Below are 24,334 nucleotides of genomic sequence, written 5' to 3'. Positions count from 1 at the left end.
ATTTAATACTGCAACATATGCTACCGTCTGTCCCCGCAGCAAAGTCACTTTACTTTCTAGTCCTGCTCGATACAAATCGGCAAAAACTGGTAATGTTCGTAAGTATGAACATGTTTCTAACTGCTGCCTGACGCAGTGTTCGAACAGTTTCATTGTAGCTGCTGTATGACGTGTGTCCAGTATTAATTAATAAAGCTTTTAATGATGAACGACGATGGAGATATTCCTAGCCTACTGGGATCACGTACAATTCCGACTTCCCGAAGAGTTAGTATAAACAAGACACGATGTGACAGCAGACGCGGAGTTAAATGTTAACTATCATTTGTCTTCTACTGATTCAGTTGTATTCCAACTGGACTGAGTTAAGTTCATATTCGTTATTACAAATAAGCACCACCTTTGAACTCGAAAGTCCCAATTCCGTGCGCCGCCCCCGCAGTTGTTCAGCAGTTGTGGCATAAATTACGACACAGAAGAAACAAAATTTTTGGAAAGGACATTATGCAGACGCTCATGTTCAAACATTCCTAGCGTTATTCTTTTCTAATTGACCAAATACCTCGACCCATGCCCTGCACATCGCCTCACGCTGTTCACCCATTGTCACGTTCACTGATGCGGGCGCAGCGGCAAATTGCGTTGCGATGCGATACGCTTATGCTACTTTAAATCTGCTGCTTCGACTTGTTACGGTGAGTTAAAGGAAAAGAAAAAGTCTTGGGGAGCGGGTGTACCGGAATGCCATTCTGATGCGTTCTGGCCGAAATGAAGCCCTGTAATAGGGGACCGCGTAAACAGCTGCGTGGCGGTCAGTGCCCGGGTCGCTGACCCCAGCTCCCAGCAGCCTCATATTTAGATCGGCTGTTCTCCCCAGGGTGCTGCGGGAACTGGCCGACAGAGGCTCCTCCCCCTTCTGCTACGTGGTCCATCCAAGAGCCGCAAAACACAACAAACATAGGACGTGCGAGTAACTACACAGATAGAGAGAAGTTAAAACATGTGTTAGCGCCTTGATTTTTGCAGTCACCGATATCACTCATTATCAGCATCAGGTATTCATGAATTGTTCAACACATGATACGGATTTCAATAAACTGAATCAATCCAATGATGCTTGAAAAGTGCCAATGCACTGTTTGACAGACGCCTTTCAATATGTAGGTACAGATGGGAAGCAGTTTTAATGAATGTTTGTGCTGCCCTGTTTCACTGTACTGCCAGTTTATACAGTTTTGAAAACAAACTAAAAGCAGTTGCAGCATCCTCATAGAAATTTTCGAGATCATAAGAGCGCGTGTCAAAAAAATGGTTCAAATGACTCTGAGCACTATGGGACTTAACATCTTAGGTCATCAGTCCCCTAGAAATTAGAACTAATTAAACCTAACTAACCTAAGGACATCACACACATCCATGCCCGAGGCAGGATTCGAACCTGCGACCGTTGCAGTCGCGCGGTTCCGGACTGCGCCCCTAGAACCGCGAGACCACCGCGGCCGGCAGCGCGTGTCACAGCAGTAACAATTGTAATATGTCTTTGATAATTTCTCATTTTTCCTGAATGCTCTAATAAATTCTGTTGTTATGTTAAATCGTAATAGTAAGCGAATTGAGGCTATTAGTTCAGGCACATTGATGCCATAATGGCATCGAAACGGGGGGCGTAACAGAGAAGGCCGAAATAGGAAACGCCTTTCTCGAAATATGCTTTACTGTGGAAGCTCGCCCTGTAGTTCCTGCTTGAAATTATCGCACGAACATCAGAAAGACGTAGAAAAACTACACAATAGGATACAAGATGAATTCCGAAAACATGACCTTTGAAACCCACCTTGCTCTGTCCGTGCGCGAGACCCAAAAACAGTAAAATTGGCGCTAGGTGAGTGCCTCGTATCTCGCCATTTTGGAAGCTTGTGAACAAAATACGAGAGTACGAAATGCCAGACGAACTAAGTGGACTGAAGAGATTCTGCTCAGATGCAACACAGCGTGTCATTATCAATAGAGAGAGGTTTTCAGTCGTGAAAAGGAATATCGAGCTGCCGCAGTCGAATGCTGTAGGGTCATTACTTTTCACAATACATATAAACGACCTATTGAATGACGCCCTATGAGGCCTTTCGCTGCTGCTAATGTTGTATACAGAGAAGTCTAGTTCCGCCGGAGGTTCGAGTCCTCCCTCGGGCATGGGTGTGTATACTGTTCGTAGCATAAATTAGTTTAAGTTAGTTTAAGTAGTGTGTAAGTCTAGAAATCGATGACCTCAGCAGTTTAGTCCCTTAGGAATTCACACACATTTGAACATTTAGAGAAGTCTAATTGCTCGAAAGTTGAAGATAAAGGCAGTAAGACATGCAGAGGTTCAAAGCATCCTGTGGGTGTAGGCAACTGACCGTCAACGTAAGCAAATGTTTCGTACTGCCTACAAACAGCCAGAAAGACTTACTATTGTATGATTACATTTCCATAAAACATGTTGGAATATGCGTAAGGAGCGATTAAAAGAAAAATTACCGCTTAGAAGATGCACTTCAGGCTGAGGTTCATCGGAAAACGCAGGAAATGCAGTCCATCTATACAGAAGGCAGCTTATAAAATCTTTGTTCGACTATTATTCGAATATTGTTCATCATTCCGGGAACTGTACCAGGTATGATTGATAAAGGAAACAAAGAAGATTCAAAGAAGAGCAGAGCGTTTCGTTACAGATTCATAAAAAGAGCTCGAAAGGGCCACAGAGTTTCTCAGTCAACTCCGATGGCAGACGCAACAGGACTGATGTTTTGCATCACTGTCTGGTTTACTGTTAAATTTCAGACAGAGTATGTCTGGAAAAAACTCAACTATTACGTTACTGCTTCCTGCATATATCTCGTGAAAATATCACTAAAGTAAAAATAGATAGTTTGCAGTCTACACGGAGGCATTCCAGCAGTGATTCTTCACCTGAAGCATTCACGAATGTAACAGGAAAAGGGGGAGGTAACAGCTGTTCACAATGTAGCCACTGTCACACAGCGTAAGGCGGCTTGCGGATTACAGGTGTGGAGTAGATATAGATGTATTAAAAATCACGCAAGTATTGACGAAATTAAAGACATTGCTTTCTAGTAGGGAGGACTCATCGATAATCACAATGCACGATTGCAATGAAGCATATTAGGCATCAAGGAGTACAAGAGGTCAGTCAGATTTACTGGATTTTTCAGATATTCGTAAGGTGCGCCGGAGCACAGACAGCGAGCGGGCTGGAGTGGTAGATGATGTATGATTAGAGAGCAGGACAGCGCAGCGGGCTCGAGAGACGACAGGCTAGCAGGCTATATACACACGTCAACAAAAGTTATGCATCACGCCACATGTTAAGCTCTTGTGTTACTTTTCCGACTGTTCATGTACCGATCGGCAAATCACCCCTGACGCTGTTTATAAACGTACATAGTTACGCTTAGAACGCCGTACTTGAATGGACTGCAGGATTTCAGTTGAAAGTGAAGAGCCTGTAGGTACGCATTAGAGACGTCTTTGGAACAGTAGAGTGAAATTTTATCATGTCACGGACAATCTCGAACAGTAATCGGGTCTGCATCATCACGTAAAGCGCGAAGGCTTGTCAAGCAGGAAATTCGCTCGATTTCTATAGCGGTGACAAAGTGATGTGGCGCGACGTGCAATCGGTTCCAACTGAAATGTGACGTTGAGGACTCACAGCACACAGACCAACAACAATCGACAGGCGCAGAAGACGATCGATATCTACGATTTTGTAGTGAAAAAAATTGGGCTGAATCCTCCAGAACTGAATTCCGCGTTCGAAGTGGCTGCAGGATGATGTGTATCGCATCGGACAGTTAGGAGAAGATTGCACGATGCGACCATGGTGAGCTGTAAGTCGCACACCACAATATAACCGACTTTCTTACGGAAGGAAAAGCAACCTTCCAAAATAGAGGCTCCTGGTTAGGCACTGGGCGTTGTTTACGGGCGAAACTGATTTTTTTGTACCCTGATAATCGCAAACAACGTGTTTGGTGACAACTTGGTAATATCGAACGCCTCCTGCACTATGCTCCTCATCTGCAGTAAGGTGGTGGAGTGGGTTTCTGGGGTGGCATTACATGGAATCAACGTCCATCTCTCGTGGTTGTTGAACGAAGTTTCACTAGTTTATGATACAGGGACGAGATTCTGCAGTCAATTGTGTGACCATATCGCTAACATGCTGACGACAATAGCACCTTGATGGGTGACAACGCCGTGCTCCTCGTGCTGTTACCCTGTAGCCGTTCCTGCAGCATGCTAGGATCCTCAGAATGCAGGGGCCTGCTTGTTAGACGAACATGAACTTTAATCGAACACGCGTGGGGTCGATTGAAATGAGGATGTTTTTGAACGTAGACCGCTACCATGTTCTCAGGGCGACTTATCCAGAATCGACATTGCAGAACGGAACAATTACGATCAGGGCTACCTTGATTATCTAGTAGATGTTATGCCACGGCCGAGTAAAAGCTGCATTTGAGCTAGAGGACGTTTCACCGTACATTCACTTTACCTAGAAATGGTGGGAAGTATTCCCCTTTGGAAACAGACGATGTTGTCGTTCCATAAATGTTTGTTACTCTGAATTAGTGATCAGGACGCAGTAGCAATAAATATCCACAAGCCTCAGAGCCAATTTTTGTTGCCTGTGCCATGAGCTTCGAAGCAAAGGAGAGGTGCCAAAGTATTGATGATGTGTGTGTGTGTGTGTGTATGTGTGTGTGTGTGTGTGTGTGTGTGTGCAATGCCTGGAGCCCGTGCACAGCGGGCTGTAGAAAGTATTGATGATGATGTGTGTGTGTGTGTGTGTGTGTGTGTGTGTGTGTGTGTGTGTATGTGTGTGTGTGTGTGTGTGTGTGTGTGTGTGTGTGTGTGTGCAATGCCTGGAGCCCGTGCACAGCGGGCTGTACATCGCCAGAAGGGCTGGCCTGGACGATACACAGGTTGGGTGGTCTGAAGCCGGCCGTGCTCGACTCTAGTTTTAAGCTCCTCATGCAAACCAGCCACGTCAGCAGATGGCGCGCTCTATGATACGTTGCAGCGTGGAACGAGACGGCGTACCACGGGCCCTGGCCGCTGACGGAGGACGAGACGTCGATGATCCTGCCGATGGTGCTGCAGTACCTCACCCCCGACTACGTGTCCTTCTTCGGGCTGGGCGCTGTCTCTGCGGCTGTCATGTCTTCGGCTGACTCCAGCGTGCTGTCAGCGTCCTCGATGTTCGCCAGGAATGTTTATAAGCTTATCTTCAGGCAACGAGTACGTATTTATTTTGAATTAGTTACATTTTCCATAGATCTCCCGAATAATTTTTTATGAAAGTGACATGGAACGAGTCAGTTTGAAAGATTTACTTAAATGTTTTTTTCTGTTGTTAATGAAGTAATTCTTTCAGTCCTCTTCATGTAACTGCACTCGGAAAACAAAAATATGACTTAGTGAACACTACACACGATCAGTATTGTTACTGCTCGCTTTTGTGCAATCAATGTCTTCTAAGTGGTGTGTTACCACAGGAAATACTTCCATAAGCAGTTCTGAGTACCAATATACATAATATGTCAGGAGGTTCATTCGTTTATTTCCAAAACCAACAATTATGTGGAATATAAAAGTAGCTGAACTTAAATGTTTGAGCAACCACAGTATAATGTTCCTTAGAGCTTAAGTTTTCATCAATATGTGCACCCAAAAATCTGAAGCATGCTTCCTGGTTTACTGGCTGCTGTTCAAACGCTACGTCAGTTGTTGGCATGGCTCTCTTCCTCGAAATGAACTGCATGCAATGTGTTCTCAATATTAAGGGACAGTCCTTATTCCGGAGAACAGCTTAAGAGTTCTTTGAAAAACAGTCTGATAATTGAGGCACTTAGTGGTGTAGGTGAAGCAAGCAGATATTTTTGCTAAAGAAACAGGAAGATACTATGCTTCAGCTTTACATGCAATAAGTACGGCACTCAACCAGGCAACTTGGAGTCAGGCTGCGAGCACTTGCCTCTGCTGAATTCTTAGCGAAGCACTGTATCTAAAAAAGTGTAACTTTTTGAACTGGCGGTCTTTCTCTTGGAAAATTTTTTGGTTTACTTTTTTTATCTAGCTCTCATTTCTTTGGTGGAGATTTGCTGATTCCTAATAACGTGACGAGGAGGCTTGGGCGGGAGAAAGAATTGATGAGAGACGTGTCACTCTCAACTCAAGCAGGGAAGTCATTGTTAACCGAAGCAACACAAAAGAGCTTAAACAATGAAGTTACTATGGAGCAGACGAGATCGAAATCTGAAGTTACTCTGTGTATGAAAGTCAGCATGTTAGGAGTGCAGGTAAAAATATTGTGATGATTGGTACCTTAGTATGTACCGATTTCAGTGTGTTCCATTAGTGCGGTATCTGTATTTGAAGGTGTTTGTATGGTTCGATGCAGTGTTCCTTCGGACATACATGCATGTCTTTTCTCACTTACACACCACTAGTCTCTTCAAAAGATAACTGAGTGTAGTAACAAAATACAACGTCTTGGCCAGTTTTTAGCACAAACATCCTGAATTGTTGTGTCATCATACCTTTTCATTTCATCCCTGGGACCGATGACCTCGCTGTTCGGTCCCCTGCCTCAAATCAACCAACCAATCACTCAAGCTTTGATCCCTCTATGCCCAGAAATTTCACATCATTCCATTAGCTTTCTAGTGATGCGGATACCACTGTTTTTTCTTCAGGGTCTGTTTGTTTCAAAACATGATAAAATCGCGGTGGACTACATGAAATTACTGTCATTTCATCAGATTAAGTGAGTTCAGGATTAGATGTAGTTTTTAGCTGTAAGCAAACATGACTTTTGAACAAAAAATGATAAACTACAGGAATGAAGAAGACCTGAAATAAAGCCCAACGGAATATAGTAATAGCTTGAATTGATATATTTCCCTTAATTCTGAAACGCTTGCATAATTACTGCTCATGCTTCAGAGAGCATGTAATGCTACAGTTATGCAGATAAGTTTTATGTTTAAATTTCTGAAAGGCTTAAAACTTGGTACGTTTATAATTCTGTTGTGGATTTAAATCTTTACTTGTAGTGACCATCTACTTTTGTGCGGACCCACAGGGAACTTCATTTTAGGAGGGCACTGAGTAACTGAATTTTAACCTTAGTACAGCACTCTTTGCGAAATAAGCGCGAAAACTCAATAGAATAAATTTAAAGAGATAACACAACGTTGGTACTGAAATGGCTAAAGCATACTGTAACATTTCCCTTGCGATGTGATCTTTATCGATGACTGATGTTTACAAAACTCATCTTATCTCTGTGTAAACTAATTTACTCGTTTCATTTTTTTTACATAAATATGCCCTGTCCAGTTTTTAGATACTATGTTTGTTGTGGAGCTTCATACATTTAGAAACTAGGTTTATGGGAATTGTGGCTATGATTTTTATGGCATTCGACGCATATCGATGAAATTATGGTTTTTTCAACATACTGGACGATTGCGACAGACAGTGTCAGCAACACTAACCGTTATTCCTTAAAAAAAAAGAAAAAACAAGAAATACTTGAATGGCTTTCGTTACGTTCATTGTAAAAAACCAGCCTTCTCCCATCTTATGGTTCGGAATAATGTAACCTTTAGCAATCTCAGTTATTTGTAGCTTGTGATGTTCCACCCAGATTAGAGGATTTATCTCTTGCTGCATTGTGTAAGTAAAAATATATGCAAACAAGGTTCCTGTGCTCAAACAGTTTCGAAGAATTTTTCGAGTCTTCTTACAGTTGCCTCACTTGGGGCTTTTGGCCTCCGTACAAAGGGTCAACCACTGAGAAATGAAAGGGAAGCAGGGCCTCTGATAATTAGACAAAAACCTTGAGCCACTAATTTCTTAGAAGAAGGTGGATCACTAATATCATTAATCACAAAATCCAATTTGCGTTCCGTTGGTATGCGTTTGAAAAATATCTTTCCTTCTTGTGAGCTACGCTTACTTTCGGGTTATATTGCAGCGAAATGCATAAATTCTTTTTGGTGTGCTTTGAGAGCCATTGAAAATGACTCGCCGAAAAAGATCGAACTTGTGCAGAGTGAAACTCAGATGGTCGACGAGGTTTGCTTGTGTTGCAGGCCTCCGAGATGGAGATCATCTGGGTAATGCGGGTCTCCATACTCGTGGTGGGCGTCCTGTCAACCATCATGGCGCTCACCATTCCCTCCATTTACGGCCTCTGGTAAGTTAATGTAGTACCTCTACCTCTTTCTTTTCTCTGTCTCCTCTTGCCATCTCTCGAAAAGTCTGAAGGTCTGACATCATAAATCGTCTGTCAAATGGACAACCCACGTTCCGCCCCTTCTGCCAAGTATTCTCCTTGACGACACTCAAAGAATTGCTCCAGGGGAAAGTATGGAATACAACGGCAAAAACCGGCAGTAATGTCCGGGAATGCGGTGTGCTAACGACATGTCGCCTCAATTCACCATCTCCACAACCCTCACTATTGACAGTGCAATTCAAACCCCCAGACCGTAGTACAAATCGTGAACCTTTCTTTACAAGAGAATAAACCCGTCTTAGGAATAAAAGCAAAATTGGGATTTCAGCAAGTGACAAGAAGCGTCATGAAAAACTCTAACGAAGTATTTAATATGACGAAAATTATAACAAGCGGATGATGTTTGGAAATTATCTAAAGTATAATTCAAAAACTTGTTACAGAACTGATAAACCGTGTAGACTGAGAATTCAGTCAGCGACACTTGCAGGTGTGCAGGTTAAGTGTGTTCCAAAAGACAGAGGTAAAGGTAGAACACATATCCAGAGGGAATGTTTCTATGGGATGGGCAGAGCACGTCAGTACAGCAGGACGAGACGAGGAATTCTGCAGGGCCAGCAGAGCGGTCCGGTAACCTAAACAGGACCCGGCAGCAGTCGCGGTGAGTAGACGGCGATGACGTGACTGAGTGACTTGCCGAAGAGAGGGGCCTTCCCCCTACTCTGTGGCTCACCATGTGGCCGACTTGCATGGCCGGTGATCGCGTGGCATAACTTACCGATATTTTTTAAACATGAAGTCACTGAACGGTCTGCGACTATGTTCGAGTCAAATAAATTTATTCTTGTGTTGGTTGACTATATTTCTTTAGTTTTCATTTTTTATAATGCGTTTCGTTTATACCACCATCTGGTTAGGGGTGCAAAAAATTTATGTAAGAATAGATACAAAAAATTCTTATGTAATGACGCGATACATGGAATGTAACACAAGACTAGGCGTATGTGAGCGAAGCAAGGAATGGTTTTACATACCTTAAACATAAATAATATGCAGTCATTATTGAACATTCTTCCTATGTGATAGCTGATTTTAGAGGTAATATCATATACCGTATTAGGAACTTCTGAGACATACGAATTCGTCTTCTTCTTTTACTTTTGCCTTGTCCCGCAGTTTTCACAGGGTCGGCATTGTTAAAATCGGGTTTGGTACGGTTAATTGAAAGTGCTGGCCGGATGCCCTTCCTGGTGCCACCACATACCCATAGGCGGAATCAATGTACTTCAGCTGTCTGCTTCTAGTGTAAACCATGAAAGAGTGTGAACGTGTTGCGAATGTTCAAATGAGTGTGAAATCTTATGGGACTTAACTGCTAAGGTCATCAGTCCCTAAGCTTACACACTACGTAACCTAAATTATCCTAAGGACAAACACACACACACACATACCCGAGAGAGGACTCGAACCTCCACTGGGACCAGTTGCGAATGTCTGCGAGTCGTGTAACTCAGGTGGGATGTGGGGACCAGCCCGGGATATTCACCTAGTGGGATGTGGAAAACCGCCTAAAAGCCACATTCAGGCTGGCCTTCACATCGGCCCACGTTGTTTATCCGCTGGGCGTATTCGATCCGGGGCCGGCGCGCCTACTATTGTGTCTCACTGTTTAGAGGCACAAAACGCGTGGGTGTTTTCAGCTCGTTGCTAAATGCAAATACGTAGGAAGCCGAGTTGATAGGAGCTGAAGGACTCTAGGTTGCAATAATATGCGGTACGGCACACTGTTAGAGAAAAGGATTATTATTCAAGAAACACATAGTACAATGAAAATAACTTATCTTCAGTAGTTTGTAGGACTGCAGCTGCCTATGAACTAAATCTCGAAACATGGAATACCATGAACTAATACAACATATTCTCAGGGACTAAGCCTGATGGGCCCTCCTCAGAGAATCAATGCAAACAGAACTGGCTGAGGGCCGGTTATGAAAGTGCGTGTGCCTATGTTGAAATCTAGCTGAGAAATGAACGAGGGACACTCCAGTTCCGTCGAGCTGCACAGCCCGCTAGAGTGCGCTGTGCTCGGCAGACGACGGACTGCCAACCTTGCGTTGGCGCGGCGTTGTATTAGTATCTGTAGCAATGATACTACACCTACCTTTTTTATCTTTTTGTTCGTTGTTGATCGTTTGCTTGGTCGCTGCGGACTGCACATGAGATCCGTTCAAGTTTGTTTGCCACTTAGTTTTTGTACTACAGAAGCCAACCAGCTCTCTGACCGAACACGCTGAGCTACCGTGCCGGCTTGACCGAGTCCAGGAAACAGTGCATTAGCGCTCTCGGCTTACTTGGCGGGTTTGTGCCACACGGATTCTTAATTATAATTTTTTTAAACATTACTTAAGTATTCTACGTAATTTATGTGATACAATAATAATGACAATTGTGATATGTGTGTAGATACATACTCATGAAAGTATTCAGGCCTATACCTAATATTGCCAACAAAATTTAAAGATGCAGTTGTTTATTGTGACAACGAAACTTCTAGTGTAGCAATTTTAGTAAGGAAGGATGAAGAACGATTATTACGAGAACTTGTATTCATCACAACTTATGAAGGGAACAGGCTAATTTATTGTAATAACTTATAAAAAAGAACGTGTGTGTCAACATGTGTAATGTGAACCACTGTAATGTAACTCTAAAATCAATTGAACGCATGTGGGTGTCATAATTACTCAAAATGTGTAAATACTATATGAACATCACATTTTACGTTAGTGAAAGTTCCTTTTCCCTCCTTACTAAAATTTCTGCACTCTAAGTTTTGGTGTCGCGATAAAGAACTGTACCTTTAAATTTTCTTACCATTATTAGTTACACGACTGTATAGGTTCATACGTATACAGGGTAATCAGAAAATGTATGGAACGCTTGTAAGGATGTCTGAGGGCAGCTTCTAGTGAGACGTAAATGTTAAGAAGAAATACGATACACTGTGCAGTTTCCGAGTTATTTAGTATTGAAATCAGCCAATCAGGGCGTCGCGCGTCCACATTCAAGCGCCTACCAGAGGCGGTGTTGCTCAGCGAGTGCTTTGCTTGGTTGACTAAAACTTGAAATTGCGTGTGCGACGCGCTGATTGCCTAACTTCAGTGCTAAATAACTCGGAAACGGCGAAACGCATCGAATTTTTTCTTGACATTTGTGTTCCAGTACAACGTGCGCCGCTAGATCCCTATAAGAGTATCAAACGTTTTTGACCACCCTTTATATCTATGAACATATCACAAAATAAATTATACTACTGGCCATTAAAATTGCATTAATATTGCTAAAATTTCTACCCAGAACTACCACCTCTGTCCGTAATAACGGCCTTGATAAGCCTGGGCGCTTGGATGGCGTGTACAGGTACAGCTGCCAATGCAGTTTCAACACAGTACCACAGTTCATCACGAGTAGTGACTGGCGTATTGTGACGAGCCAGTTGCTCGGCCACCATTGAGCAGATGTTTTCAGTTGTTGAGAGATCTGGAGAATGTACTGGCCAGGGCAGCAGTCGAACATTTTCTGTATCCAGAAAGGCCCGTACAGGATCTGCAATATTGAGTCGTGCATAATTCTGCTGAAATGTAGCGTTTCGCAGGGATCGAATGAAGAGTAGAGCCACGGCTCGTAACACATCTGAAATGTAACATCCACTGTTCAAAGCGCCGTCAGTGCGAACAAGAGATGACCGAGACGTGTAACCAATGGCACCCCATACCATCACGCCGGGTGATACGCCAGTATGGCGATGACGAATACACGTTTCCAATGTGCATTCACCGCGATGTCCCCAAACACGGATTCGACCATCGTGATGCTGAAAAACAAAACCTGGATTCATCCGAAAAAATGACGTTTTGCCATTCGTGCACCCAGGTTCGTCGTTGAGAACATCATAGCAGACGTTCCTGTCTGTGATGCAGAGTCAAGGGTAACGGCAGCCGTGGTCTCCTAACTGGTAGTCCATGCTACTGCAAACGTCGTCGAACTGTTCGTGCAGATGGTTGTTGTCTTGCAAACGTCCCCATCTGTTGACTCAGGGATCAAGACGTGGCTGCACGATCCGTTACAGCCATGCGGATATGATGCCTGTCATCTCGACTGCAAGCGATACGAGGCCGTTGGGATCCAGCATGGCGTTCCGTATTACCCTCCTGAACCCGCCGATTCCATGTTCTGCTAACAGCCATTGGATCTCGACCAACGCGAGCAGCAATGACTCGATACGATAAGCCGCAATTGCGATTGGCTACAATCCGACCTTTATCAAAGTCGGAAACGTGATGGTACGCATTTCTCCTCCTTACACGAGGCATCACAACAACGTTTCACCAGGCAACGCCTGTCAACTGCTGTTTTTGTATGAGAAATCGGTTCGAAACTTTCCTCATGTCAGCACGTTGTAGGTGTCGCCACCTGCGCCAACCTTGTATGAATGCTGTGAAAAGCTGATCATTTGCATATCACAGCACCTTCTTCCTGTCGGTTAAATTTCGCGTCTGTAGCAAGTTATCTCCGTGGTGTAGCAATTTTAATGGCCAGTAGTGTAGTTATCGTATCACCTAAATTATGTAGCATACAAGGGAAATGTTTACAAATTATTTAGGATTAAGGATTTATGTCACAGAGGTTTCTAATCCGGCGTATGATGTTGCGTCTAACGCCACCTCGTGTTTAGATTGTAACACGATATGTGATGTGAGCCAGTTTGCTCACTGATGGTAATGAAGAATGTTCCATAATGTGCACATGAAATACATTCATTTTGGTATAAACGTTTCTTTGCCAATGAAATGACAGTGTGTGTAGTAGCAAGTTGTACAGACCTACTGGCGACGGGCGACTGCAGCTCGGTGGTGTGGCGTGCGCAGGTCCATGTGCTCGGACCTGGTGTACGTGATCCTGTTCCCGCAGCTGCTGATGGTGGTGCACTTTAAGCACCACTGCAACACGTACGGCAGCCTCGCCGCCTACCTGGTGGCGTTCTTCGTGCGCATCAGCGGCGGCGAGCAGCTGATGGGGCTGCCCGCCGCCATCCACTTCCCCGGCTGGGACGAGGAAAACCAGCGCCAGCTTTTCCCCTTCCGCACCTTCTCCATGCTGCTCTCGCTCATCACGCTCGTCTTCGTCTCCTGGCTCACCAGGCGAGTGCCCACCCACATTCTTCAACAGCTTCGCCCGCTGCTCACGCAGGAGAGCAAGATAACAACCCATAAAAAGTTTTTCACCAACCTCACGACTTGTATATTTTGTTTTATTTCCTTCATCTGTGTTGCCGAACGCATTTTAAATCTGTGTGTGTAACAACAAGAAAGAGCGTGTTTTTATCACAAAAACCGTTTCCTTTATTGACGAAAAATGTCTGTGTCTACATCTACACATATAGTCTGCAAACAGTACGTGGCGGAAGGTAGCTTATACCACCATTAGTCATTTCCTGTTGCACTCACAGACCGACGGAAAACAATTATTTATATGGCTCCGCAAGAGCCCTACTTTCTCTCATCTTCTCGCTACTTACGCGAAATTTACTTTGACGGCAGGAAAATCATTCTGCATTCAGCTTCGAATTGTGGTTCTCGAATTTTTCTCAGTAGTTTCCCGCTCTCTCTCAAATTCTAAAGGTGGCAGGGGTAAAATACAGGGAGCGAAAGGCTATTTACAATTTGTACAGAAACCAGATGGCAGTTGTAAGAGTCGAGGGACATGAAAGGGAAGCAGTGGTCGGGAAGTGAGTAAGACAGGGTTGTAGCCTCTCCCCGATGTTATTCAATCTGTATATTGAGGAAGCAGAAAAGGAAAAAAAAGAAAAATTCGGAATAGTTATTAAAATCCATGGAGAAAAATAAAAACATTGTAATTCTGACAGAGACAGCAAAGGACTTGGAAGAGCAGTTGAATGGAATGGACACTGTCTTGAAAGGAGGATATAAGATGAACATCAACAAAAGCAAAACGAGGGTAATGGAATGTAGTCGAATTAAGTCGGGTAATGCTGAGGGAATTAGATTGGGAAATGAGATACTTAAAGTAGTAAAGGAGTTTTGCTATTTGGGGAGCAAAATAACTGATGATGGTCGAAGTAGAGAGGATATAAAATGTAGACTGGCAATGGCAAGGAAAGCGTTTCTGAAGAAGAGAAATTTGTTAACATCGAGTATAGACTTAAGTGTCAGGAAGTCATTTCTGAAAGTATTTGTATGGAGTGTAGCCATGTATGGAAGTGAAACATGGACGATAAATAGTTTGGACAGGAAGAGAATTGAGGCTTTCGAAATGTGGTGCTACAGAAGAATGCTGAAGATTAGATGGGTAGATCACATAACTAATGAGGAAGTATTGAATAGGATTGGGGAGAAGAGAAATTTGTGGCACATCTTGACTAGAAGCAGGGATCGGTTGGTAGGACATGTTCTGAGGCATCAAGGGATCACCAATTTAGTATTGGAGGGCAGCGTGGAGGGTAAAAATCGTAGAGGGAGACCAAGAGATGAATACAAGAAGCAGATTCAGAAGGTACTGGGAGATGAAGAAGTTTGCACAGGATGGAGTAGCATGGAGAGCTGCATCAAACCAGTCTCAGGACTGAAGACCACAACAACAGTTTCCCGCTGAAAGACAGTCGCTTTCATCCAGGAATTCTCACCAGAGATCAAAAAGCATCCCGTACTACTAGCGTGTCGACCCCGACATGGTGCAGATCTGAAACATAAAAATAGTGCTGAGGAATGGGTTGCACCTACTTTCTATTCACGGTCGTCTTTATTGATGAAGTGAACCGGTCGTCTTTCGCACTACCGTCCTTATGTGGTCGTTCCACTTCATATCGCCCTGCAACATTATACTTCGACGTTTAACAGACTTCAGCTTATGTACACTGTTCGGTATGCCAGTGAATGCCTCTCACAATCATTCAAGCCTACACCTTGCGCGCATTGTCATTTTAGGGCAAGGAGATTCGTCAGTTCCAGAAGCAGCCTGCTGCAACAACGCCCAGCACAGTGTTGCCTCTCGACAATTCACTGATAATTACCATCGTAGGACTTGCCAGCAGTTAAAAAACACACTACGGAAGTGCTGGTAACCCAGCAGAACTTTGAATTCGATGGTCAATAGAAAAAAAGAAGAAAAAGAAAACACAGCTGATTGACGTCTTCACTCTGCATAATAAAATATGTAACAAGTGTTGTCCCCAATATCATGCAGAAGAGAGGCAAAAAGTGTAAAAGTCTTAATGTCCCCACTCAGTATTATTCTAATACCTGATTAATATGAAGTGCTGCGTATTAGCCTATCAGTTCACAACTTACTGATTCGATAGTTCTGAATCAGTTATGTTTCGCATCATCACATTTTGGGGTCGAAGAGACAGAGAATCTCGTATCAAATACGACATTATTACTTCATCATTAAATAAGCTATTATTGTATAAATATGAAGAAATTAAAAGTTTCTCGATATTGGACACGTGTAAATAAAAGAAAAGCAGATTTAGCAGCGTGGAAAGTGAAACCACAGTCTAATCCCTAGCCTCACCACAGTCGCGGCACGCTCTGCTGCAAAAGATACCGCTGGCAGCTGTAGCGGCATTAGCGCTCAGAGCGATAAGATAGCAAACAGTGACATGGTTCTTAAGGATAATATTTGTTTTTGACTATTTTTCTATTTAATTAACGAAATAGTTATAATATTTTTACATTCCGCTCATTAGTAAGCTACCTATAGATGTGAATTATCGTGAAATGAATTTAAAAACAGCCGAATCTCACTGATACGGTGTCGTAAGCTACAACTTATTCATGAAGGAATACTTTGGAACATGTGTAAAACTGAAGCTTATTCCGCTGACAGAAACAGAATATATACATAAATTTCATGCACGAGAAACATATACAGTATTTCTGCTGTTTTCTGTTGTTGTTGTGCTAGGCAATTTTCTTAACATGTAAAAATTTATAGAATCTAATGACCGTCCATTCTTACGCTTCACTTGATTTACTGATACGAGGATACTTTTGAAAATTTAATTACTTTGCTTCAAAAGCAAATGTGCTGAGGAGGCAAACTGTTTCTGCCTCATATGTAAGAACAAGTGTGGAACTGGATTCTCATGTGTTGGCAGACATTGTTATTGCTTTTGACTTTGTATTATCATGTTTGTGTGGTTTTCCCTTTAACATTAGTTGTGCGTTAAATGCTGCAGTTATTGCATTCCTTGAAATTTATCCTTGTTCCACATTTACTGATTTGATTGAAAGTGAAGTGAGAATGCACTTCTTACTGTTAACTAGGTAGCCTATGTAACGTCTCTCTGTAAAATCTCGGGTCTTATGCTGTTTATTAGCCATTCTTTGTTTTTAAGGAAAACGACATTCTTCGGCAAGTACCCGTAGGTTACAAAAGGATCCCGTCCTGTAATGTACCGTTCCATACTTCCCAGCGTGCATAGTAAAGTTAAGAAAGACAAACATGGTGCCATGTTTTAGTTGTTGTCGATGTTTGCAGCACTCCTTACGCTCCCTGTTGTAAAAAATCAATATAAGCGATGGTATTCACACTCATCCGATATCGTATTCGGAAGTGTAAATCGCTGGCCGCTTGGCGCGCTGCGATAGCAATGGGTAACGATAACGAATGTCGCGAGTGTTATGTTGGAGTGTAGTGTAACTTAACTATAAAAACCATTTTCAGGTTATAAAAACAAAGACGGTGTAGGTAAAGAGGATCTATAATCCGTATGTTGACAGTAGAGATACTGGAATACGGGGAAGTAGCGAAAATTATCAGGACAACAACAGAAGACCAAGTTATTCCTTCTACCGACTGAGATGTACGCGATCGCTGGAAATCACTAGGACGTGACGTAATAAGATTGCTACACAAAGCCACAACGATGACGTATTGGCAGTTCAGAGCATTCCCAGGTATGGTAGAAAAAGAAAAAAGGAGAATAAGTGACAACGACCACTGTATATGAATCATTTCCTCAGCCCCTGTAAACGTCTCATCACAGCGAGATAACGTTGCGTGCAGGTTTGGTGACAGTTATTTCAGGGTGAGAAGCCTGCAGCTGACGCATCGTTGGTGGAGGTGCGGTCCCGCTAGTCGTGACCCAGGCTTGGGAGAGGTGCGGACTCAGCGCCGCCTGGCCGCGTACAAAGGCGCCCAATCTGGCCATCTGCGTGAGGGCCCCTCCACAGCCAGACCCGCGCCCGCGACTAGGCCTCTCCCCCTCCCTCCCTCCACTCCCTTTCAATAGCCACTCCCCCCCCCCCCACAACATGTCTGTCAGCTCCTTCACATCTTGCACCACCTCCGTTTACAGGAAATGTCCTCCGTTCTCCGCGTCACTCGTCAAATACTCGTCTTTACACAGCGCGTTAAAAGAGAAATGGAGCAGTGGGTCAGCGGAAAAAAACGAAATAACCCGACGACGGTCGTTACATACTGACTGGAAAACCAAGAGAGAGAGTTAATTTTATAATTGTTAATTGAGGAAATTGTTCTTAAGAATCAAAGCACGAAACGGCTATGTTTGAAGTACTATACGAGTATGATTTCCTAGCAGCCTGTGTGTGTCAGTCGGTATTGTAGTCGTCTCGGCCGATTTCCGTGTTTACCGGAAGATGATGGACCGCTCATCCCCTAATCCTCCTAAGTGGGTTGTGAACGGAGCCAAAGCGTCATGATTGCAGGGAGAGTAGCTTCCTCACGACGGCCGTTTCTAACATCCATGGCACAGAAACTGAAAGTCCCCCCCCCCCACGAAGCAGCAGCGCACAAAAACTTAATTTGATCGGCCAGGATATGTCCGATGAAAATGCCAATATTTTGCTCCTGATTCCGACTGGATGGAGGACCTGATTGTCAAATAATTTCGTGTAAATGTTTTGACCTAGGCGGGATTCGAACCGTAGCGATTTAAATACAATAAAACAGATAAATTTAACAACCTCACAGGAGCACAATAACTTTTTTTCTTAAACTCCTGTTAAAATCTGCATAACGAATGCATAAAACATTAACAAATTTCTGTTGGTGTAAATACTTGCCAAACTCTGAACTGCAAGACCATCCTTTACAATGGCTTCTCATTTGCAATATAAATTCATACCAAGGTATAGCATTAAACCATAACATAAGACACGCAAGTAAAATAAAAGCAACTTCTAAAACTTCACCGCTCGGCAATGAAGACACCGGGCACATTGACTTCTGACTAAGGAATAATCCTGTTGATGCCAGTACAGGGAGGCACTTATTAAAAACAAACAATAAAAAAACAACGCCTCAGCATCTAAACATTCCCTGAGAACATAAGCACATGAAACACTTCCTTATAAAAATTTAACTTCAAAACCAGCCTACTAGGTACAACCATCATAAACAAATGGCTGATAAGTTAATACAGAATTAATAAGATGGAGCCTCCAGCTATCTGATCGGGCACTAATTACGGAGTGGAACCCAATTTTACAGTCTTAAATTCATATTTCGAGCGAAAGGTGCATCCGCCAAAGTGGCTGAGAAACTAGCTACAAAGATTACCTACCTGACAGAGCCAGGAACAAAGAGAACAGCAGTACTCAAGGACGAGATCGAGACACAAGGTCAGCAATATGGAGCCCGGTCTAACGAATCTCTGTTCCACTGGTAACGGCCAAGCCGTCAAGCCCCGGTGCCACGTCCCACGGTACAGGGCGAAAAACACTGCGTCCCGCACAACTGACACTTAAATCAATTACAACAACACACTTGAAATTGCACATTAATATGAGATAAATGATAAAACATAACATTAAAACAGGAAAGATCACCAAAATTTTTTTTAACACTCAAGAATTTACTTTAACATTGCAATACACACGTAAATAAGGTTTTCCCTTGAAACGTGATAGTAACCGCTGAGTATTACTTTAAACGGGCAAGAGCCCACCAGGACTACACTTTAATGGAATCTGGTGTAGGTTTATGAGACAGATTAGTATTTAGATACTCGTAAACTAAAGAGAAAAGCCAAACACCACGCCTCTTGCAGGAAGCCAAAACCTTTCCGCGGTCTCCGCCACAGCACTCCAGTACCGCCATGCGCAGGGAACATGTACACCAACCAAGTAAGGGCCAACCTCCCGACCGTGTTGTAACGGCAACTGACAGACCACTTAGTGAGACCTGCTGCCTCGTAGCTGCAGACTTAGATAGCCGAACCCGCGATGAACAATTTACTCGAGGCCGTCCAAAGCGAAATCGATGACAAGGATGACACTACAAGAAAGAGGTACTACCGCCAGCCGCGCGAGGTGTCAGATGTGGGCTTTCGGAGCCGAAGGCCCACTCGTGTACCTCTGATAACTGCACGACACAAAGTTTTACCCCTTGTCTGGATCCGTCATCACAGATATTGGACTATCGATGCCTGAAAACATTTCGCCTGTCGGACGAGTCTCGATTCAAATTGTATAAAGCGGGTGGATGTGTACGGGTATGAAATCCATAGATCCTGCATGTCAGCATTGGACTGTTCAAACTGGTGGATGCTCTGTAATGGTGTGGGGAGTATGCAGTTGGAGTGACGTGGGAGCTGATACGTCTACATACGACTCTGACAGGTGACACGTATGTAAGCATCATGTCTGATCACCTGCATCCACTGACGTCCATTGTGCATTCCAACGGACTTGGGTAATTCCAGGAGGACTGTGCGACAATGGCTCCAGATCTGCTACAGAGTAGCTCCAGGAACACTCTTCTGAGTTTGAACACTGGCCACCAAACTCCTCAGATATGAACATTATTCAGCATAGGTGGAATGCGTTTCAACGTGCTATTCAGAAGAGAACTCCACCTCCTCCTACTCGTATGATTTATGAACAACCCTCCAGCACTACGTCAGACATTAGTTGAGTCCATGCCACGTCGTGTTGCGGCACTTCTGCGTGCTTGCGGGGGCAGTACACGACTTAGAAGTACCAGTTTCTTTGGCTCTTCAGTGTATAAACACCAACTTTCTTTAAAAGTAATCAGACGGTTGAAGCTGTTTACACGGGGAGTTCGATTATCTAAGAAATCGGGGATGGAGGCTTTGCGAGTATCCTACTAATTAATTTACGTTATGTCTTTTCAAAGAGAAGAGGGAAGCTGAAATCCCTCGTATCCGTTTCGGAAAGGATAGGAGATCGTAACCGACGGATTGAAACCAGTGTGATGTCACAAAAAGGTGACCTAGTGATTTTTCTTGGTCGAGGGGCCGTATACGGAACATAAATTGAGCTGGGGATGACGGCAGGGGCACCAACCGCCGGGGGGTGTGCGGCTGCCCCAGCCAACCCGGGGACCGAAGCCCCTGCCGTCCACCAGGACGCAGCCCGCTGCACTCTGACCTTTCTAGCCGAGTGCCCGGGCGCGAGCCGGGCTGCGAGCTACATAGATCTCCCGCTGGGCGCGGTGCTCGTCTCACCGTCCTCTGCAGGCTCTTCTTTAATCGGAAGTCTAAAAAACTGCAGATGAGAGCAAAGCATTCCACTTTCATACAGACGCAACAGGAGAACTTAATTTCTGCGAAGACTAATAGTTTAGAACAGTGGTAGTCAAACTTGTATTCTCAAGTGCAAGTTGACATTTGACATCGACGATTCTTCCGAATTTATGATTTATACAAGGCTTGGCCAAAAATGAAATTGAGCGAAGTGTGGGCGCCATATGGTCAAGCGTTTAGAGAATAATAGCATTCTTGGCAGGGTCGGGTGAAACATGAAATTATTATGTTTGCGTAGTTACCAGGCAGATTTTGGCACACCGGAATTGTTAAAAGACAGAAATCGGAGGGTGTCCGGGTCTAGTCCATATACGCAAACTTTTTCAGTGTACAATGCTCAATGTACAATGCTCAATGAATTGTATTTACTTATATTTTCATAAAAGTGTCTGCCGTCTTAGCTGAGTGGCCAGCCCGCCTAACTGTCCTGTAGTGGGCCCAGGTTTGATTCCCGGTTGAGTCGGAGACTAAGGAAAATTTGGGATTGCAAGTAGATTTCTAGGAAATGATCGTAACCCGTACACAAGAACGTGGTAAATTAGACATTTTTATTGTTTTACAGCTGACGATTTACACTTGCTGGGATGTTATTTATCGTAAAGCAGAATCGGAAAGAAGTAATTATCTCTGCATGTTGCACACGTGATAAACACCGTGTTTTTGCACTTAAACGGTTCTTTTAAAAGTTGTATGGAAACACAAACTTTTCTTATATTCATTAAAGGTTCTGCCTCATTTCACAGTCTGGCAGAGGATCACGGTTAAGTCATCGTGTCGAAAAATATTGCGAGGATAGCTGGTGATATACAGTGGAATGCATTTTGATGTAGTCTTCTTGAGATGTGATTTATTTTTCTCTCTAGATAAGATAAGGGCAGGTTCGAAGCTTACTGATAAAATTATTATGCAGATATAGGTAGCAGATGTGCTGCTTTCTATTGTTATTGTAAACTATGAATGAAATGGCAAGTTTTAAGCTTTCTCCTCTTATTATGTCGCATGTTTGTTGTGGCTCCTCTCGTTTATAATCTTTTAAAGCAAATACAGTATCATACTTCACTGGTACCTCACTTCATAAAATGATTCCAGACCGTTCTTTAATGCAACTGATGGACAATGACGGCAGTGGAAACTACAACATAGACCACAGGGGCAGGTCTTGAGCACTGCATGTACCGACGTACTATCTAAGCGGCCACGCCAGATGGTAACCGGTAAAGTGTTTTCCATAACGATAGAAGCTGAAGAAATGAATTTGTGCCACTGCCGGGACATGAAGCCAGGTCTCCTGTTTATTAGCAAGATGTGCTAGAAATTATACTACCGTAGCGGTACAGCTAACACAACTGCAATGGCCACCCTAGTTCAATGGCCTCCCCGACTACAATTCACTACAGCCTATTTTTTCCTTCTTAAATCGCCAGTATTCCCACAAGGTACATTATTTTCTCGCACAGCTATACCAATTCTTACGCCATGTGTTTGTTGCTCGTTTCTGGCAGCTTTGTTATTAAAAGAGTATTGATTGCTTTTCCCGTTTTGACAAACTGCCTACTGGCTTCTGTCTCGGGTTCTTCGGCCTACGTTTAGCCAATGATTTTTCTGACGTTTCGCTAGAACGAGTGCCTGGTATTGTCAAAGCTTCAGACTCCATTGCCGGTGGTGAACTGGAGCCGAGCTCGCGGCCGCAGACTATATGTTCCTGGCGCGCCAACGTCCGAGGGCTTCTCCTCGGTCATTTCCGGTGCGGTTCTCCTCTTGCTACCTGCGACGGTCGTTCGCTGCAGTACGGGAAGCCAGGATCCGTTTACCTTAAGGCTTTCCTCTTTCTTGTTCAAACTGTTCGCGTGTTTTTGTATTTCTACAGCTTCTCTGAACAAGCGCGTGTGTTAGTGCTTCTCTACAGCCAGAACTTCCGTGTCGGAGAATTTTATTACGTTGTCGGTCAGGATCGGCCGTATATTGCGCAAACATGGCGTAAAGACGAATTTTAAACAGACAAAGAAGATCAAAGAGTGTCTTAGACAGGGAAAAGTGACCTACTTGCCATGTCGGGAGTATACCGTACACCATGCACATGCGGGAAAGCTTATGTCAGAATGACAAGATGATCGGTCAACACCAGGAAGAAAGAACTTAAGCGACATTGCAGGTTGGGGCAGGTGGAGAAATCGGCCGTGGCAGAGCACGCACTGAATGAGACCGACCACGTAATAAAATTCGCCGACACGGAATTTCTGGCTGTAGAGGAGCGCTTGTGCAGAGAAGCTGTAGAAATACAAAAACACGCGAACAGTTTCGACAAGAAAGAGGAGAGCCTTAAGGTAAACGGATCTTAGATTCCCGTACTGCAGCGAACGACCGTCGCTAGTAGCAACAGGAGAACCACACCGGAAATGACCGCGCAGAGGCCACGGGACGCCGGCGCGCCAGGTACATATAGTCTGCGGCCGCGAGCTCGATTCCAGTTCACCGCCGGTAATGGAGTCTGAAGCTTTGACAATGCCAGCCACTCGTACTGGCGAAACGTCAGTAAAATCATTGGATAAACGTCGGCCGAAGAACCCGAGACAGAAGCCAGTAGGCAGTTTGTCAACAAGAAATCTTAACAATTTTGTTTTCCCATTTTCTACGATAAAGCAACATTTTGGAGCAATGCAAATTTTACGAATAAAAATTACTTGCTCTTTAAAAAATATTTGTTTGGAAACGAAAAATTGTAGCACTGATGCTTTTGCTAATTGGCATTTTGGCTTTTTAACTAGGTTATTAGTAAAACATAAAAACACCTGTTATAACCGAGACCAAACATATACTAAAAGTACCGGTTATTCAGAACTAAAATGCCGGTATCGGTTTCAATCGGTCGGTTTTTTCCATCCGTACTGGGCGAGCCGAAACCGGCACTGGGCGCCACTCCAGTTGTGATTTTGCGCTTCAGTGTGGAACCGCGTGACCGCTACGGTCGCAGGTTAGAACACCGCCCCGGCATGGATGTGTGTGATGTCCGTAGGTTAGTTAGGTTTAAGTAGTTCTAAGTTCTAGGGGACTGATGACCTCAGATGTTAAGTCCCATAGTGCTCAGAGCCATTTGAACCATTTTTGAACTAAAAGGCCCCGAAATGTGGTTGTCGGTTATTCGTTAAGTGAGAGAGTGTGTGTTTGTATTCGGCAGGTGGATCTTCGAGTCGGGCCACCTGGCGCCCGGATACGACGTGTTCCGCTGCGTGGTGAACATCCCGGAGGACGTGGAGCGCGTGGGCGAGCCGGCCGAGGGCGAGCAGCTGGCGGTGATGGCGGCGGGCCAGCTGGGCCGCGTCTACGGCGCCGCCACGCTCGTCGGCAAGGACGAGATGAACGGCCGCGTCAACCCGGCGCTCGAGCCCGACGACGACGTCTCGCCCGCCGAGGTGCGCCGCCCACCCTCCTTC

General features: G+C 44.1%; 1 protein-coding gene across 1 annotated transcript in view; it reads left to right on the top strand.

The window, feature by feature from the left end:
• Nucleotides 1–24,334, top strand: part of LOC126356631 (high-affinity choline transporter 1) — a 340,577-nt gene that overhangs the window by 294,133 nt on the left and 22,110 nt on the right. The window contains exons 9-12 of the mRNA XM_050007387.1: nt 5,087–5,304; nt 8,166–8,269; nt 13,240–13,512; nt 24,079–24,313. Coding sequence (XP_049863344.1) covers nt 5,087–5,304; nt 8,166–8,269; nt 13,240–13,512; nt 24,079–24,313 — 830 coding nt within the window. The remainder of the gene's footprint in view (nt 1–5,086; nt 5,305–8,165; nt 8,270–13,239; nt 13,513–24,078; nt 24,314–24,334) is intronic.

This window comes from Schistocerca gregaria, chromosome 1, assembly GCF_023897955.1.
Source record: "Schistocerca gregaria isolate iqSchGreg1 chromosome 1, iqSchGreg1.2, whole genome shotgun sequence".
In the NCBI taxonomy this organism is placed as follows: domain Eukaryota; kingdom Metazoa; phylum Arthropoda; class Insecta; order Orthoptera; family Acrididae; genus Schistocerca; species Schistocerca gregaria.
The sequence above is the reverse complement of the archived record's forward strand: the minus strand, read 5'-3'. Positions and strand labels throughout refer to the sequence as shown.